Consider the following 16,445-nt stretch of genomic DNA (forward strand, 5'->3'; position numbering starts at 1 on the left):
GGTTCTTCCATGTATACAACCTTCTTTCATGATTCTTAAACCAAGTGTTAGTTATGATTATGTTGTGCTCTGTGCAAAATTCGACCAGGCGGCTTCCTCTTTCATTTCTGTCCCCCAATCCATATTCACCTACTATGTTTCCTTCTCTCCCTTTTCCTACACTCGAATTCCAGTCACCCATGACTATTAAATTTTCGTCTCCCTTCACAATCTGAATAATTTCTTTTATTTCATCATACATTTCTTCAATTTCTTCGTCATCTGCAGAGCTAGTTGGCATATAAACTTGTACTACTGTAGTAGGCGTGGGCTTCGTATCTATCTTGGCCACAATAATGCGTTCACTATGCTGTTTGTAGTAGCTTACCCGCATTCCTATTTTCCTATTCATTATTAAACCTACTCCTGCATTACCCCTATTTGATTTTGTGTTTATAACCCTGTAGTCACCTGACCAGAAGTCTTGTTCCTCCTGCCACCGAACTTCACTAATTCCCACTATATCTAACTTCAACCTATCCATTTCCCTTTTTAAATTTTCTAACCTACCTGCCCGATTAAGGGATCTGACATTCCACGCTCCGATCCATAGAACGCCAGGTTTCTTTCTCCTGATAACGACATCCTCTTGAGTAGTCCCCGCCCGGAGATCCGAATGGGGGGCTATTTTACCTCCGGAATATTTTACCCAAGAGGACGCCATCATCATGTAATCATACAGTAAAGCTGCATGCCCTCGGGAAAAATTACGGCTGTAGTTTCCTCTTGCTTTCAGCCGTTCGCAGTACCAGCACAGCAAGGCCGTTTTGGTTATTGTTACAAGGCCAGATCAGTCAATCATCCAGACTGTTGCCCTTGCAACTACTGAAAAGGCTGCTGCCCCTCTTCAGGAACCACACGTTTGTCTGGCCTCTCAACAGATACCCCTCCGTTGTGGTTGCACCTACGGTACGGCTATCTGTATCGCTGAGGCACGCAAGCCTCCCCACCAACGGCAAGGTCCATGGTTCATGGGGGGGTTTTGAGGCTTAGCCTACCCAAAAATTTCAACAAAACTTTGGAGTTAGAATATATCAACGCATTAAAAACAGTGTACGTTTGTTTTACATGTTACAACAGTTTCATTCGCTCCATCCTTTAAGCATGTTATCCAGTTTAACAGTTCACTGGAGGCTTCTAGAAACAGCCACTTATTTCTACGCGGCAGCCGATAGGGCTGCAGCCAGTCACATATGTTGTAGAAGCGTGACATTGAGACATGTCTTAGCTGTGCAACTGTGTATTATTTCGCGCTGTTCAGTTCTGGTTTTTACAAACTTGCTTTAGTAATATGATTCGCGAGTGCATGTGATTAACAGATCATATTATGGCTTGTTCCGAGGGAATACTTGTGTTGGTTTTTTTTTCACAAATTAGATGACAAACAATTTTCAAGCTGAACTTGGGAAACCAAGTGCACTCATCAGGATAAGCGATTCACACCACACACTTAGTCATTAAAATAGTTGATGGGACAAAAATATATTTTTGTATTTTCTTGGTACAAAAAGTATCCTTGGTTTACATGTTGCTCTGTAATAAGAAAATTATATTGTTAGACATGTATTTTATTTGATGGGGCTGTGATTCTTTAGGAGTATGTTTGACAAAAAATATTGGCAGGAAAACCAAGCAACACCAGAATTCAAGATGGCATCTTTAGAATCAAGAGTGTTTTTAGTTGTTGTATCATGGACGAACTGAACATCCAATTTCTGAAGGAGCCGAACTTCTTGCCATGAAACATACTGCATAAGTAAAACAAAATAGATTCATATCCGAGAGACTTATTGATGTTGTTCGTTTCTTGTGCAAACAAGAACTCTCATTCAGAGGACATTTTGAAGATGAAAGTCCCGACAACAAAGGGAACTGCCTTGAATTATTCGAACTTTTGTCTAGACAGTGATCACTTGTAGATCACTTCTTGGTTCAAAGGCATGTCAAGCACAATTCAAAACGAATTAACTGAATCTGTTACCGTTGCCATTAATAATCACATTACATAAAAATTACGATTATACGAATTTGTTGGAAGTCAAACATGAAACCGTGGTTTTTTTTTTTTTTTTTTTTTTTTTTTTTTTGTAAGTCACACATGAATATTATTATGAGGTTTTGTACACAACTCGTAGAAAGGATTATTCATTTTCACAATTTTTCTAGTGACAAAACTGCTCAGGATTTATTAGAAATTGTATACAATGTGTAACATTACCGCGTTTACCCGAGCTAATGTGCCTTCCATAACTGCGCCTCCATCAAATGTTGCTGAAAAGTAATTGGCAGAAGTAACCTGTTTGAAATTACATGTCTACACCAGGTTTGCAGTCCAAAACACTTTCATTCCACTTTGATATTAAATAATCTACTGTTTATGGCCACATCGACTATCATTTACCATTATTTATCACAGATAACGGTTAAGTCAGAAACGATGCTCGCTTAATGTTCTACAATGGAGATGATAGTTCGAGTGCAGTAACCTAACCTACGAGGGTAATCCCAAAAGTAAGGTCTCCTATTTTTTTATAAGTGCAGAACTCTGTTTGTGTGGCAGTTGGTCACACTGTTATGAAGAGTGCTTCATGTGCTGTGTGTAAACATGCGCACGCTGAGGCAGCCGTTGAGAATGGAGCTAACGTTGGATGTTACCGCTAAGTGCGAATTGCGCGCAGTTATTCGGTTTTTGAACGAAAAGGGCACTGCGTCGATTGAAATCCATCGCCAATTGACGGAAGTGTAAGGCGAGTCATGGATGGATGTCACTAATGTTCGTAAGTGATGTAGAGAGTTTGCAGCTGGGCGGACCGAAATTCACGACGAACAAAGGAGCGGGAAACCGTCAATTTCTGAGGAGACTATAAAGGCACATTTGCATGCCGAGCATGAGTTTCCTCGGAAACGCGAAATATTAATTAAATAAATAATCAGTGACAAATAAATAAAGCCTATGGCACACAACTGCAGCGCTGTGTCGCTGATAAAACAAAAGCACAATTACGTTACTCTTATGTTTGATTAAGAAAGGGAGAGCTCTGGTTGAAGTGGTGCGAGGAGCACGTATTTTATTTTATTGTCTGGCACACCGCCATATTTCATGTTATAGAAGAATACTGCGAGTTGCAACCACACTAGGCACTCGATTCTGTAAAGAATTTATATTTATAAAAGTAAGTAGGATTATGAACTGTAGGCTTATTCATTGAATATATCTGATTTAACTAACTGTGTAACTTTTTTATGTTTAGTAGACAATCACCTCTGTACGACGTATTGGCATGGCTGGCAAATTATTGCAATATTGAGATTTAGATTATGAGTCCGCACCTACCGCAGCAGTCTTTGGAAACGATTTAATTACGAAGTCCGATTATTCAGTTTTATTTCACGGTCAACTACGAGTAACATTGCCTTTACGAAAAAGCCATTGTCAAGCGTCTGATACCGAATAATTAAACGTCCACGTTCCAGATAAGCAAATACAATTGCAATCACAATCACCATCATACAGCTAGAATAATTAATATTTAAATAACAATATATATATTTTTTTATTTATTTTATTTATTTTATAAGACAGTGTTGAAGGTTGAGCAAAGCATGCGTGAAGGTCGGTGGATCACCCTGGATGATCTGTGCACTTTGGTTCCTGAGGTTTCCCGAAGCACCGCTCACAGAATTTTAACGGAATCATTGAACTACAGGAAGGTGTGCGCAAGATGGGTGCCACGCATGCTGACTGAGGACCACATGCGGCAACGAGTTGATGCGTCCCGCTCATTTCTTCACCACCTTGCAGCCGAACAGGACAACTTTCTGGACTCAATTGTCACGGGTGACGAAAGCTTGGCATAGCACTTTACACCTGAGACCAAGCAACAATCACGCCACTTCATAACTGTCTGAACAGCATGGCGGCGAGCTGGTATGACATGGGCATACAAAAACTGCCACAGCGTCTACAAAAATGCATCGACAGAAATGGTGATTTATGTCGAGAAACAGCTAAATGTTCAATCTGTAAACTGATGTAAACCATTGTAGAAATAAGCAGGTCAATGTACTTATAAAAAAATAGGAGACTTTACTTTTGGGATTGCCCTCGTAAATGCAGCTTCACAATAATTAACGTGTAGCAAGTAAATCACTAACACATTCGCTAATTACACTGCCCTTAAAAGCATTTAGTACGTAGAAAAGTATGTAGTCATATCAAAACGAAAACGACGTGCACGGTAAGCACAATACGGAAACAACACAATTCAGTACTTTTTTCACTGTTCGCAAAATGCGTCACAGTTCTAGAGATTAATTGCTCGTTTTCAGTAAATCGTCAAAAACAATCACTCAATTACCGAATAATTTCCCGGGTGTGAAATTTAGATAAAACCTGGCATATTATACTAATTGCAATTTGTACTAACTCGCCTGCGACGCATCTTTAAGACACGTATGTTTCTCATTTCATAACCTGCCGCAGACTGACTAAAATGGCTCTCAACAGCCTCTCTTTTATAATACTACAATAATTAGTAGTACACTCAACTATTGTTGTTTCCTGTCTTTTTACAAATTACAATTAAGGATTTACATTCATGATTAAGTGAATACTGGGGAAAGATTGTTCTGAATATAAAATTATAGTACAACAGTAACTGCTATTGAATTATGGTGTCTAGTTTCTCCAAATATTGTAGTCTGTTTCAGTAACAATGTTTCAGCTATAAATGCTAATTACTCTGAAATACAGTGAGAGCAAAAGTTACTATCATGTCTCTGGCATTAGCTGTAGGACAACTGTAATTATTCATATATTTTCGATCTACTTCCTGTGAAAATTAGATATTTGGTATATATTTACATAGTAACAATGGTAACAAAGTTCTATCTTACTGGTATTTGTAATCAACAAACTTTTTGGATAAACTATTTATACCAATAGCATCTAACTAATCAAATGAATGAAATGGATAAAAAAGTTAATTTAGATAAGTCCTGATCTAAATTTTAGATTTTCGGGACTGTGCACATTCCATGTAAGTGATGATCTCGAAGATATTACAAAAAAAAGGGGGGAGAGTAGATATCATGGGGAAAGAATCCATCTGCTATGCTTATAAATGTGCTTGTCTGGGAAGTTACTGACAAAATAGCGACCCAAACGTACGGCGGAGCCTCGGCACTGGCAAGTAAACATGAAGGTGTCCAAAACTTCGTTAGACAAAAGTATCCACAAGCTATATTTTTGTACTGGTAAGATCATAAACTTAGTCTAGTGCTGTTACATTTCTCTAAAAGTGTCAAAGTAATGAAGCTTAGCATTTACAATCCTGTAGCACTACATTCACTTTCAGCAAGTCCTCACAGAGAACGCAACTCTTAGAAATAAAGTATTCAGATTGCCTCAAACACTTAGTGCATGCTGGAATTTCGGTTCACGAGCTGTTCAGGTAATATGTCTTAAATCTCATGAACTGAAAGATACGTTCCAAAATATCACCACAGATGATGAAGATTGTGATGCAGAGTCGTTCAGCAGTGTTTCTGGCTTGCTTAGCATTCTTAATAAAACTCTACTCCTGTTCATGCTTTGCCTTTACACAGAAATATTTGTATATGCTGGTCATCTCTATGCACTTCTTCAACACAAAACTGCGTGTGATATTAGTATATGCAATGGTAAAATCAAGAAGATGACTAGTCTGTTAAAGGACGCTGTGACCTCAAGTACTGAAAGCTGTGACAAGAAATTTAATAGTGAAATAAGTACTAAAGAGTGTGACTTCCAGTCCCTTAAGACTTTATCTCAATATTAAACTGAACGGTCGCCTCCTAAATTACCCATTCTTCAACAAACAGCGACTGGAAAATGAGGTAGGAAACATTTATATTGACAGACACATTACTTACCACCTGCAGACCTTTTAAAATTCATAATGGACAATGACCTTCAAAATATTTACGACGAAGTATCAGAGCTTATTAACTTGATTCTTACTTTCCCTGTCACTGCAGCTTCTTCTGAAAGAAATACGAGCACCCTTAAAAAAATTGAAAATTGGGCTTCCCAATACATGGGCTATAAACAATAGGTTTAGTTCACTCTGCTTAATTGCCACAGAGAAAACACTGGTTAAACAACTTATAAGTGATCAGAAATTTAAAGATTACATGATTGCTTCTTTGCTACCAAGAAGAATCGGCACATGTATTTCTTGTATGAAAAGGAATAGTATAAGTCTGCTCACAATTAAACTATTAGCATCGTCAGTGATACCCCTGGCAAGAAACTAAGACATCATGTCATCAGCTGAATGTGCGTTACCAAACTACAACCTGCTTTCATTGAGCCATATTTCGCACAGCAATAGCTATGAGACTTTAACAGACAGCGCGCTGTTTTTGAATTTTGTTGACTGTACTTAAGAGAAAGGCACTCAGACTTATATTTTTTTTCCAGGTGGTTCGTGGCTACAGACATGACAAGAAATAAGGCACGTAAGGTATTCCCATGTTTCGACGAGTTATCATACAAAGCCCCATTTGATATAAGCATTGGACGCCCAGAAAGAATGAGATCACTTTCGAATATGGCACTTCGTAAGAGCGAGAAGATGTAAGAATACTTTAAGCTATATTTGAAATAACATTACTATGCACTATCAAATTTTTATTTTCAACTTGTCCTTTCTGTAGGTTGTATCAGTCCGGTTGGGTATGGGACAATTTTGAGACGACACCACCCATGTCAACATTTTCAGTGAATATTTTTATCTTTGATCCAGACGTAATAGTGCCACTTGAGCCGAGACGTGACCTTGGTAAGTGTGTTGTTAGTTGTAATGGAATAAGAAAAATTCTCTTAAGATTTTGGAACAATAGATTAGCGAGCCGTATACTTAAAATTAATGTGTACAGTCGAGTTAATGATATTGCCGCCCGCAGAGTTTGAGTGGCAGGAGGGGCAGCTGTCCCTTGTGTTTGAATTCATTTACATTAGAAATACGAAAAATGGCGTGTAACCGTAGTATTACCAAAAATACCTGGGAAACTATCACTAAACTGACCATAAAATGATAGAAAAATGTTTCACGTCAGGCATAAAATGCATAGAGTAATGAACAACTTTATAAGACGTTGGTACTGAAATTACAGAAAGAGTAATTAATTTAAAACCGCTATGTTTCTCTTCAAGAAATCTCATACTTTGAAGATGTACGAAAACTTTTATATGGCAACCTTAGAGGTGTAGAAGTTGTGACACTCAGCACGCAGACGATCTCGAAAGGGAATGTCTCTTGGTGGGCCACAAGTGCTTGTAGTTACACAGTATTTCAAGATATTCTGAAAGAACTGGGGCATGGAATATGATGTTTTTCTTTAGTTTCGAAGAGGAATATCAAAAATCGGTAAGCGAATACCGATATTTCAGAAATGGACATTACATTTGGTACTATATTTATTTATTTATTTATTCATTGATCATACATTTTCACACGTAGAATGATATAGTACTTTTCATATGTTAACACAAAATAAAGTTAAATAATAGCGTCCGTATACAACTCATGCAGATAATTAAGTACATACACAAAAGCAAATCATAAAGATATATACAGAGTCATACAGATAACCCAGTACATAAACCAAACAAATTCTACATTTGCATTATATTCAATGACGCATGCCTATGTTTAACTTACGTTATGGATGTCCTCAAATTCATAAAATCTACATACTCATCAACGTTATAAAAGCTTTCATTTATAAATATTTTCTTAAGTTCATTTTTAAAAATGTGTAGCTTTGATATCTTTTTAACTCTTGAGGGAAGGGCACTGAAAAGAATTTTGGGATGATATATTACACTTTTTTTGATACATGTCGATATTTTCGTTTCTATACGCTCCTGGCACAATTTAACAACAGCAAGTGCCATGAAAAGAACCTAATGAACCATCAGTTTATTTTCAACCTGTATGAATACATTTTTGAGCAACATTACTGCGCTTTTCTAGAGGAACGCGGTGTTCGTTCTTGCCAACATTAATCACACAAAATAAACTTTACATTTCTATATCCAAAACATTCGACATTTTAGTACTTGTGAGCAATGCGTAGGTAGTAAGTAGAGAAAGATTGCATGTCCAAAAATTCCGTGCATTAACTCAATGAGCCTAACAGCACAGAAACTGGACGGTAGTTGATGGAAGAGTGTAGTTTGGACAAGCGAATCACGATTCTGCTTCTTATCAAGTTATGCACCGACGCCCAATGACAGGTTTAATCCGTAGTGTGTTCAGAGAGTAGTTCAGATCGGAATTGGTTCCTTTCTGTTTTCTTTGTATTTGGTGCCATGACGTAAGCTCACTCATTTATGTGATCGTGAATATGAAAAGGATGTATATTTCAACATTCTCCACGAGCAAGTGTTGCCCTTGCTTCTGCAACTTCATTGTGAGTATGATGTGGTTCCTTCCGTCCTTCAAGATTACAAGAGCCGTGTTCACATGAGTATACTCCATTATTCATAAGAATAAACATCATGTAAACATTACAGCTACGTATTCTTCCGCGATTGCTGGACTTGGAGGTTTAAAATGAGGGAGGTTTCATTACATCACAAATTTGAAGCTGGTGTCCGCCATCATAACTAAACCAAAACATTAGGTTCATCACATTCACACGTGCGTGGTACACCGCGCTGATACTTCACCGTGACGTCACCCTGACGTCCCCGTGCTCAGTTTTGAGAGTGTTAGGTACTGTGATTGTGTGGAGACGTAGTTGTTTCATCAAAAATGCCAGCTTGCGTTGTTTACGGGTGTACTAATCGATCCGATCGCAATCTATAGTTAGAGGAATCACATTTCATTCTTAAGTGGAACAATTCAAGCAATATTTTCTTTTGTGTACATGAATTATTGTTGCACTGTTTACTTTTATTGCAATGGTTTTATTTCTGTCATTCGACTTCATATTTGGCTTACTTTACTCAGTGTCCGTTCTTTCTCTTCTTTCATTGCCTTTCAAGCCTCAAACGCTCCGACATCCGAGTCACACAGTTTCAATGGTCTCGTCCGCGCACAACACACGGCAACCTAACCGCGCTGATTGTTGGGACAGCATCTGATGCCCTAAGTTCCTCTCGCCGATAGTTATTACTCATTGTTCACATTTCCTTCCCCTTTAAAAACATTCTTGCTAGGGTTACCGGAGACAGCGGTCATGTATTCGTGAGCTGTGAGTGTATGATTGAATGAATGTGTATGTGTGCTGTGCTTCCTTTCTGAAGAAGCCTTTAGCTCAAGATTTATGTGAACACGCTTTTCGTCGTGCCTGCTATGTGCTCGGCGTGTGAGTAGTAATCTACCCATTTCACAGTGAAATTATTCCCTCATGAAGTAAATAATTAACTGCACTTCATCAGTAACAATTATGCACATAATTGCCGTACCAGAAGAAAAAAATTACATTCATTACGCCACACTGAGAGTGTCTGTAGCACAAACAGGGGTTCGCAATGCTGCAACCAAAAGTTTTGGTCACTCACCCATTGATATAAAATGCCGACACACGGCAAAGTAAAAATTGAAACTAAACTGAAAACGTTTCTCTCGGTAACTCTTCCTATTCTGCGGAATATATCTATTACTGTTATAGTGTAAACGGTGATTGGTAGAAATTACTGACTAACATCTGTCTGACTTTAATTAAAAAACGTAAAAACTAATAAATGATCAGAATGGAGGCATATTTACAAAACAAATCGATGTCAATATACAATGACTTGTTCCATATCATTACGATTTATCGTGCAAATGATACGTGGAACGTTAAACTAAGTAACTAACTATTGATATATCATAAAACATGATATAAAATTTTATACTCTGAAAACCTCAAAAATGAAATTCAAAAGTAAAATCAAGCAGATGATCAAAGTAGACGTACATTCCAGTTGTGCTATGTTTGGTTATTCCTGAAAAACTGACAGTCCTACTGGCGAGAAATATTCCGGAAAAGGAAGCAAATAGACTAATGTTGGAAAGGTAGGCCTACATCTTACACAGGTTAGGCTACCATTACTAAAATGTTACTCAAATATATATTAAAGCAAAATACTCATTTTAAGGGGTCTTAAGCTTTTCAGACCATACCCTTAATCACATTTAAAGCATTCCACAATGCTGGAAGATGTTTAAAGAGTTATATCGTTTTTTTACCATGTAAGTTGCTATTATTGGCCACACACTGAATGACGCATCGCAGATAAGATTTCAAAGTGAGAAGATGGGTAAACTACAGTGAGAATAATGCACTGACAATCTGATAAAAAAAGAATTCTATTCTGCATGGAGGTGTACTTCTATGCAGTTCTGTTTGATATTTCAATTATCATTCACTTCGTTGACATGCACAAGCTACGATGGCTTATTTTACTCATTGTCCGGTCTTCCTCTTCTTTCCTGTGTATTTCATTGCCTTTCAAGCCGCAAACGTTCCGACATCCGGATCGCACTGTTTCAAAGGTCTCGTCCACGCATAACACACGGCTACCTAACCGCGCTGATTGCTGGGACAGCATCTCACTGCATACGTTTATGGGCTAGAAAAGATAAAGTACGTAAGTTTTTTGCAAACCTGAACACTAAAAATGTTGTGCAACGAGCTGAAGGCTGAAAATGTAAAGAACAAGAAGCAGTACCGATACCATTAAGTAAACAAACATTGCTTTCGGAGTTCCAGTTTCATTTGCTATCGACAAAAATACAGTAGAAGTGGAATTAAATGGATTCATATGTTTTACATCACTTCCTTCTATTTCTACACTGAAGAGCGAAAGAAACTGGCAAACCTGCCTCATATCGTGTAGGATCCCAGAGACCACGCATAAGTGCGGCACCACGACGTGGCAGGGAATCGACTGTCTGAAGTAGTGCTGGAGGGAATCGACACCATGAATCCTGTAGGGCAGTCCATAAATTCATAAGAGTACGAGGGGTTGGATCCCTTCTGTACAGTACACTGGAAGGCATCCCAGATATGTGCAATAATGGTCATGTCTGGGGAGTCGGATGGCCAGCGGAAGTTTAGAAACTCAGAAGAGTGTTCCTGGAGCCACTCTGTAGCAATTCTGAACGCGTGAGGTGTCGCATTGACCTGTTGGAATAGCCCAAGTCCGTCGGAATGACCAATGGACATTAATGGATGCAGGCGATCAGGCAGGACGCTTACGTACGTGTCACCTGTCAGAGTCGTATCTAGGTATCTAGATGTATCAGAGGTCCCATATTGCTCTAACTGCACACACCCCACACTATTACGGAGCCTCCACCAGCTTCAACAGTCCCCTGCTGGAATGCAAGGTCCGTGGATTCATGAGGTTGTCTCCACACCCATACACGTCCATCCGGTCGATACAATTTGAAACGAGACTCGTCCGACCACGAAACATGTTTCCAGTCTTCAACGGTCCAATGTCGGTGTTGACGGGTCCAGGCGAGGCGTAATGCTTTGTGTCGTGCAGTCATCAAGGGTACACGAGCTTGCCCTTCGGCTCCGAAAACTCATATCGATGATGTTTCGTTGAATGGTTCGCATGATGACACTTGTTGATGGCCCATCAATGAAATGTGCAGCAATTTGTGGAAGGGTTGCACTCCTGTCACGCTGAACGATTCTCTTCAATCTTTGTTGGTTTCGTTCATGCAGGAGATTTGCTGTCTTACCGGATTCCTGATTTCACAGAACACTCGTGAAATAGTGGTATGGGAAAATTACCACTACATCGCTAGCTCGGAGATGCTGTGACGACAAGAGTATATTGGTACTGCCTGCCGATAAGGGGAACGCGACCGTCGTAATGAAGACCGAAGATTATGAGCTAAAGATTCGAGACCTATTAGATCCGAAAGCTAAGCGCAGCTCCGACGCAGCATATCACACCGAATACGAATCGGTTAATCAAGGCCTCTTCTCTGCCGGCGGACATACAGAGAAGCCTGCGCAACACAGAAGCCCTACCACCTCGGCTGTATGGATTACCTAAGATCCATAAGAACAACGATCGACTAAGACCGATTGTTAGCGCTCCTGGCTCACTGACGTAGAAACTGGCAAAACACTTGGCTTCTCTGCTCCAGCCGCACGTGGGACAGACCGACACATACATAAAGGACTCAGGACATTTCATTGAGAAGCTGAAGAACCTGAAACTTACACCAAACGACAGCCTGGTCAGCGTTGATGTTGTTTCTTTGTTTACATACAGGGTGTTTCAAAAATGACCGGTATATTTGAAACGGCAATAAAAACTAAACGAGCAGCGATAGAAATACACCGTTTGTTGCAATATGCTTGGGACAACAGTACATTTTCAGGCGGACAAACTTTCGAAATTACAGTAGTTACAATTTTCAACAACAGATGGCGCTGCAAGTGATGTGAAAGATATAGAAGACAACGCAGTCTGTGGGTGCGCCATTCTGTACGTCGTCTTTCTGCTGTAAGCGTGTGCTGTTCATAACGTGCAAGTGTGCTGTAGACTACATGGTTTATTCCTTAGAACAGAGGATTTTTCTGGTGTTGGAATTCCACCGCCTAGAACACAGTGTTGTTGCAACAAGACGAAGTTTTCAACGGAGGTTTAATGTAACCAAAGGACCGAAAAGCGATACAATAAAGGATCTGTTTGAAAAATTTCAACGGACTGGGAACGTCACGGATGAACGTGCTGAAAGGTAGGGCGACCGCGTACGGCAACCACAGAGGGCAACGCGCAGCTAGTGTAGCAGGTGATCCAACAGTGCCCTCGGGTTTCCGTTCGCCGTGTTGCAGCTGCGGTCCAAATGACGCCAACGTCCACGTATCGTCTCATGCGCCAGTTTACACCTCTATCCATACAAAATTCAAACGCGGCAACCCTTCAGTGCCGCTACCATTGCTGCACAAGAGACATTCGCTAACGATATAGTGCACAGGATTGATGACGGCGACATGCATGTGGGCAGCATTTGGTTTACTGACGAAGCTTATTTTTACCTGGACGGCTTCGTCAATAAACAGAACTGGCGCATATGGGGAACCGAAAAGCCCCATGTTGCAGTCCCATCGTCCCTGCATCCTCAAAAAGTACTGGTCTGGGCCGCCATTTCTTCCAAAGGAATCATTGGCCCATTTTTCAGATCCGAAACGATTACTGCATCACGCTATCTGGACATTCTTCGTGAATTTGTGGCGGTACAAACTGCCTTAGACGACACTGCGAACACCTCATAGTTTATGCAAGATGGTGCCCGGCCACATCGCACGGCCGACGTCTTTAATTTCCTGAATGAATATTTCGATGATCGTGTGATTGCTTTGGGCTATCCGAAACATACAGAAGGCGTTGTGGATTGGCCTCCCTATTCGCCAGACATGAACCCCTGTGACTTCTTTCTGTGGGGACACTTGAAAGACCAGGTGTACCGCCAGAATCCAGAAACAATTGAACAGCTGAGGCAGTACATCTCATCTGCATGTGAAGCCATTCCGCCAGACACGTTGTCAAAGGTTTCGGGTAATTTCATTCAGAGACTACGCCATATTATTGCTACGCATGGTGGATATGTGGAAAATATCGTACTATAGAGTTTCCCAGACCCCAGCGCCATCTGTTGTTGAAAATTGTAACTACTGTAATTTCGAAAGTTTGTCTGCCTGAAAATGTACTGTTGTCCCAAGCATATTGCAACAAACGGTGTATTTCTATCGCTGCTCGTTTAGTTTTTATTGCCGTTTCAAATATACCGGTCATTTTTGAAACACCCTGTAAGTGCCACTCAGTGACGCTCTGGAGCACGTCGGTTCCAGTTTCCCGCAAGACATCACAAAGCTCTTCCATTAACGTTTCACCACGGGCTATTTCCTCCCTAAGACACTTGAACAGCGTCCATGCCAACATAAAATTTACCATGGAAGTAGAAAAGGACAAAAAACTGCCATTTCTAGATGTGCTGGTCAAAAGGGATGGCGAAAACCTGGGACACAGCGTGTATCGAAAAACGACACACACGGACCGATACCTGCGCAAACTATCAAACCACCACCCGAGCCAGAAAAGAGGCATGATTAATACTCTCGTAACACGAGCAGGCCGAATATGTGAGCCGCAGCACTTCAGACGCGAAATCTAACACCTGGAAAGCGTTCTGAGGAGCAATGGGTACTCCACAAATTATATTAGAAGTGTAACAGAGCCAAACACTCGGCGAAGTAAGGAATCAGACACACAAATGTCGGGTACGGCCTTTCTGTCATACATTCCCAGAGTCACGGACAGAATTGGCCATATATTCCGCAAACACGGCGTAAAGACGATTTTCAAACCGACAAGGAAGATCAAAGAGTATCTTAGACCGGCAAAGGAGAAAAGGGAACCACTTGCAATGTCGGGAATATACCGTATACCATGCACACGAGGAAAATTTTATGTCGGAATGACTGGACGATCAGTCAACACCAGGATTAAAGAACATAAGTGACATTGCAGGTTGGGGCAGGTGGAGAAATTGGCCGTGGCAGAGCACGGACTTAGTGAGACCGACCACGTAATAAAATTCGCCGCTACGGAAGTTCTGGCTGTAGAGAAGCACTATCAGACCCGCTCGTTCAGAAAAGCTGTAGAAATACAAAATCACGCAAATAGCATCAACAAGAAAGAGGAAAGCCTTAAGGTAAACGTATCCTGGGTTCCCGTACTGCAGCGAACGACCGTCGCAGGTAGCGAGAGGAGAACCGCACCGGAAAAGACCGCTGAGAAGCCCTCGGACCTAGGCTGCGACCGCGAGCTTGGCTCCAGTTCACCACCGACAATGGAGGGTGAAGCTTTGACAATTCCAGCTACTCGTGTTGGCGAAACGTCAGTAAAATCATCAGATGACCGTAGACTGAAGAACCCGAGACATAAGCCAATAGGCAGTTTGTCAACAAGTGGCCACGAAAGCCTTAACAGTTTTATACCTGAAGAAATTAGGACTCTCTTCCTCGTCAAGCTCGGGCGATGGTACACAGCGTGAAGTCTCCTGGAGATGACTACGTTTTTTGTCCTGTGTGTTTATATAAGCGATCATGCCTAACGTTATTTTAATGCGACTGAACGTCACATCAGGATTATGAAACGACGTGTACAGAGCTGTCTTGAAAGCACGTTCACAACGAAACGTTGGCTAACTGATGTGGCCAAGGAGGTATTGTGATGCTTACTACGCAGGTGCCATGTGTGAGGCTTGCAGTGTTTGCCTAAGCGGTGAGCAGTAGAAAGATGGTACACTCAAGCATGCTGCTGCAGAAAGTGCAATCAAACACAGGTGCAAGACATTCATGCACTCTTACGCCCCGTGCTCAGAATTATGGCCTCAATGTCACATCCAGCCCTTTTGCTTGGGGCAGGAATGAAACTGCAATACGATAATTCACTCTCCTTGTGTATTAAACGTACCAAAACAAATGTCCAGGTAGTCATCAGCTATGATTCTTTGCCCACAGGCACATTATCTGGATGACTTTGCATCATATCATAAGTTCAGAAGGCCTCGAATAAAAATAGTTGGTACAAGGCACTCCCCAGGTTTTATATAATCTCTACCAGTACATATGTATGCGTCAATTTCGACACACTTTAACGATGCATGACGTTCTTGTCACCATGAACAAATCACAAAATATTTAGAACGCCTGAATTACTTAGTTTCTGACATGTGATGTATTTTATTTGTTGCTGTATTTAGTGAACCACTCCTGTCGAAAACGGGCTGTATTCTGAACAATGTGTTTGAAAAATCAGCATCATTAAAGTGGCTTCGAAATTTTTCAATCAGTTTACAGTTAACAGTACTTTTAAAAAACATAAAACGCATGGGAAGACAAAAAGCAGGATCTAAGAATTAAAAATTTAACTTGATTATAATTATTAGATTACTCAGTGGAAAAACAGAAAAAAGCTAACTTGAAGATTCCTGTCATCAACTCGCTCGTTATCTGGCTGTCCTGGGAAATTCCTCAGGTGGTTTCACTTGCGAGCTGGGACCTATTTCTATAACAGTGGGAGCATTAGTGACTACATCTAAGTCAGTACATTAAACGCGATACTTTCATGTTATAAGAATGCAAGTCTCTTCTTACGTTATTACAAGTTTCTCATATCCCACGGCTTGTAGCATCTTCGACGACAGCCGTCGAAATTCTGAACTGTAAGTCCCTTTAAAAAAGGTCTATATCCCTCCTCATTTCCAGCAACGCGCAATGATTGTAACAAAATTTAAAATTTATAAGAGGTAATAATTTAATTCCTCAGTGGGTTTTCCTCCGAGATATCATTGTCATTTTGTTGGTAAGAACTACGAAAATAACAAGAGTAA

At 40.5% G+C, this 16,445-nt stretch overlaps 1 protein-coding gene across 1 annotated transcript in view; it reads left to right on the plus strand.

Moving 5' to 3' along the window:
- Positions 1–16,445, plus strand: part of LOC124713815 (leucyl-cystinyl aminopeptidase-like) — a 289,726-nt gene that overhangs the window by 38,937 nt on the left and 234,344 nt on the right. Inside the window, exons 6-7 of the mRNA XM_047242975.1 lie at positions 6,503–6,658; positions 6,739–6,863. Of these exons, the coding sequence (XP_047098931.1) occupies positions 6,503–6,658; positions 6,739–6,863 (281 nt within the window). The remainder of the gene's footprint in view (positions 1–6,502; positions 6,659–6,738; positions 6,864–16,445) is intronic.

Source organism: Schistocerca piceifrons, chromosome 1, assembly GCF_021461385.2.
Source record: "Schistocerca piceifrons isolate TAMUIC-IGC-003096 chromosome 1, iqSchPice1.1, whole genome shotgun sequence".
Classification (NCBI taxonomy): domain Eukaryota; kingdom Metazoa; phylum Arthropoda; class Insecta; order Orthoptera; family Acrididae; genus Schistocerca; species Schistocerca piceifrons.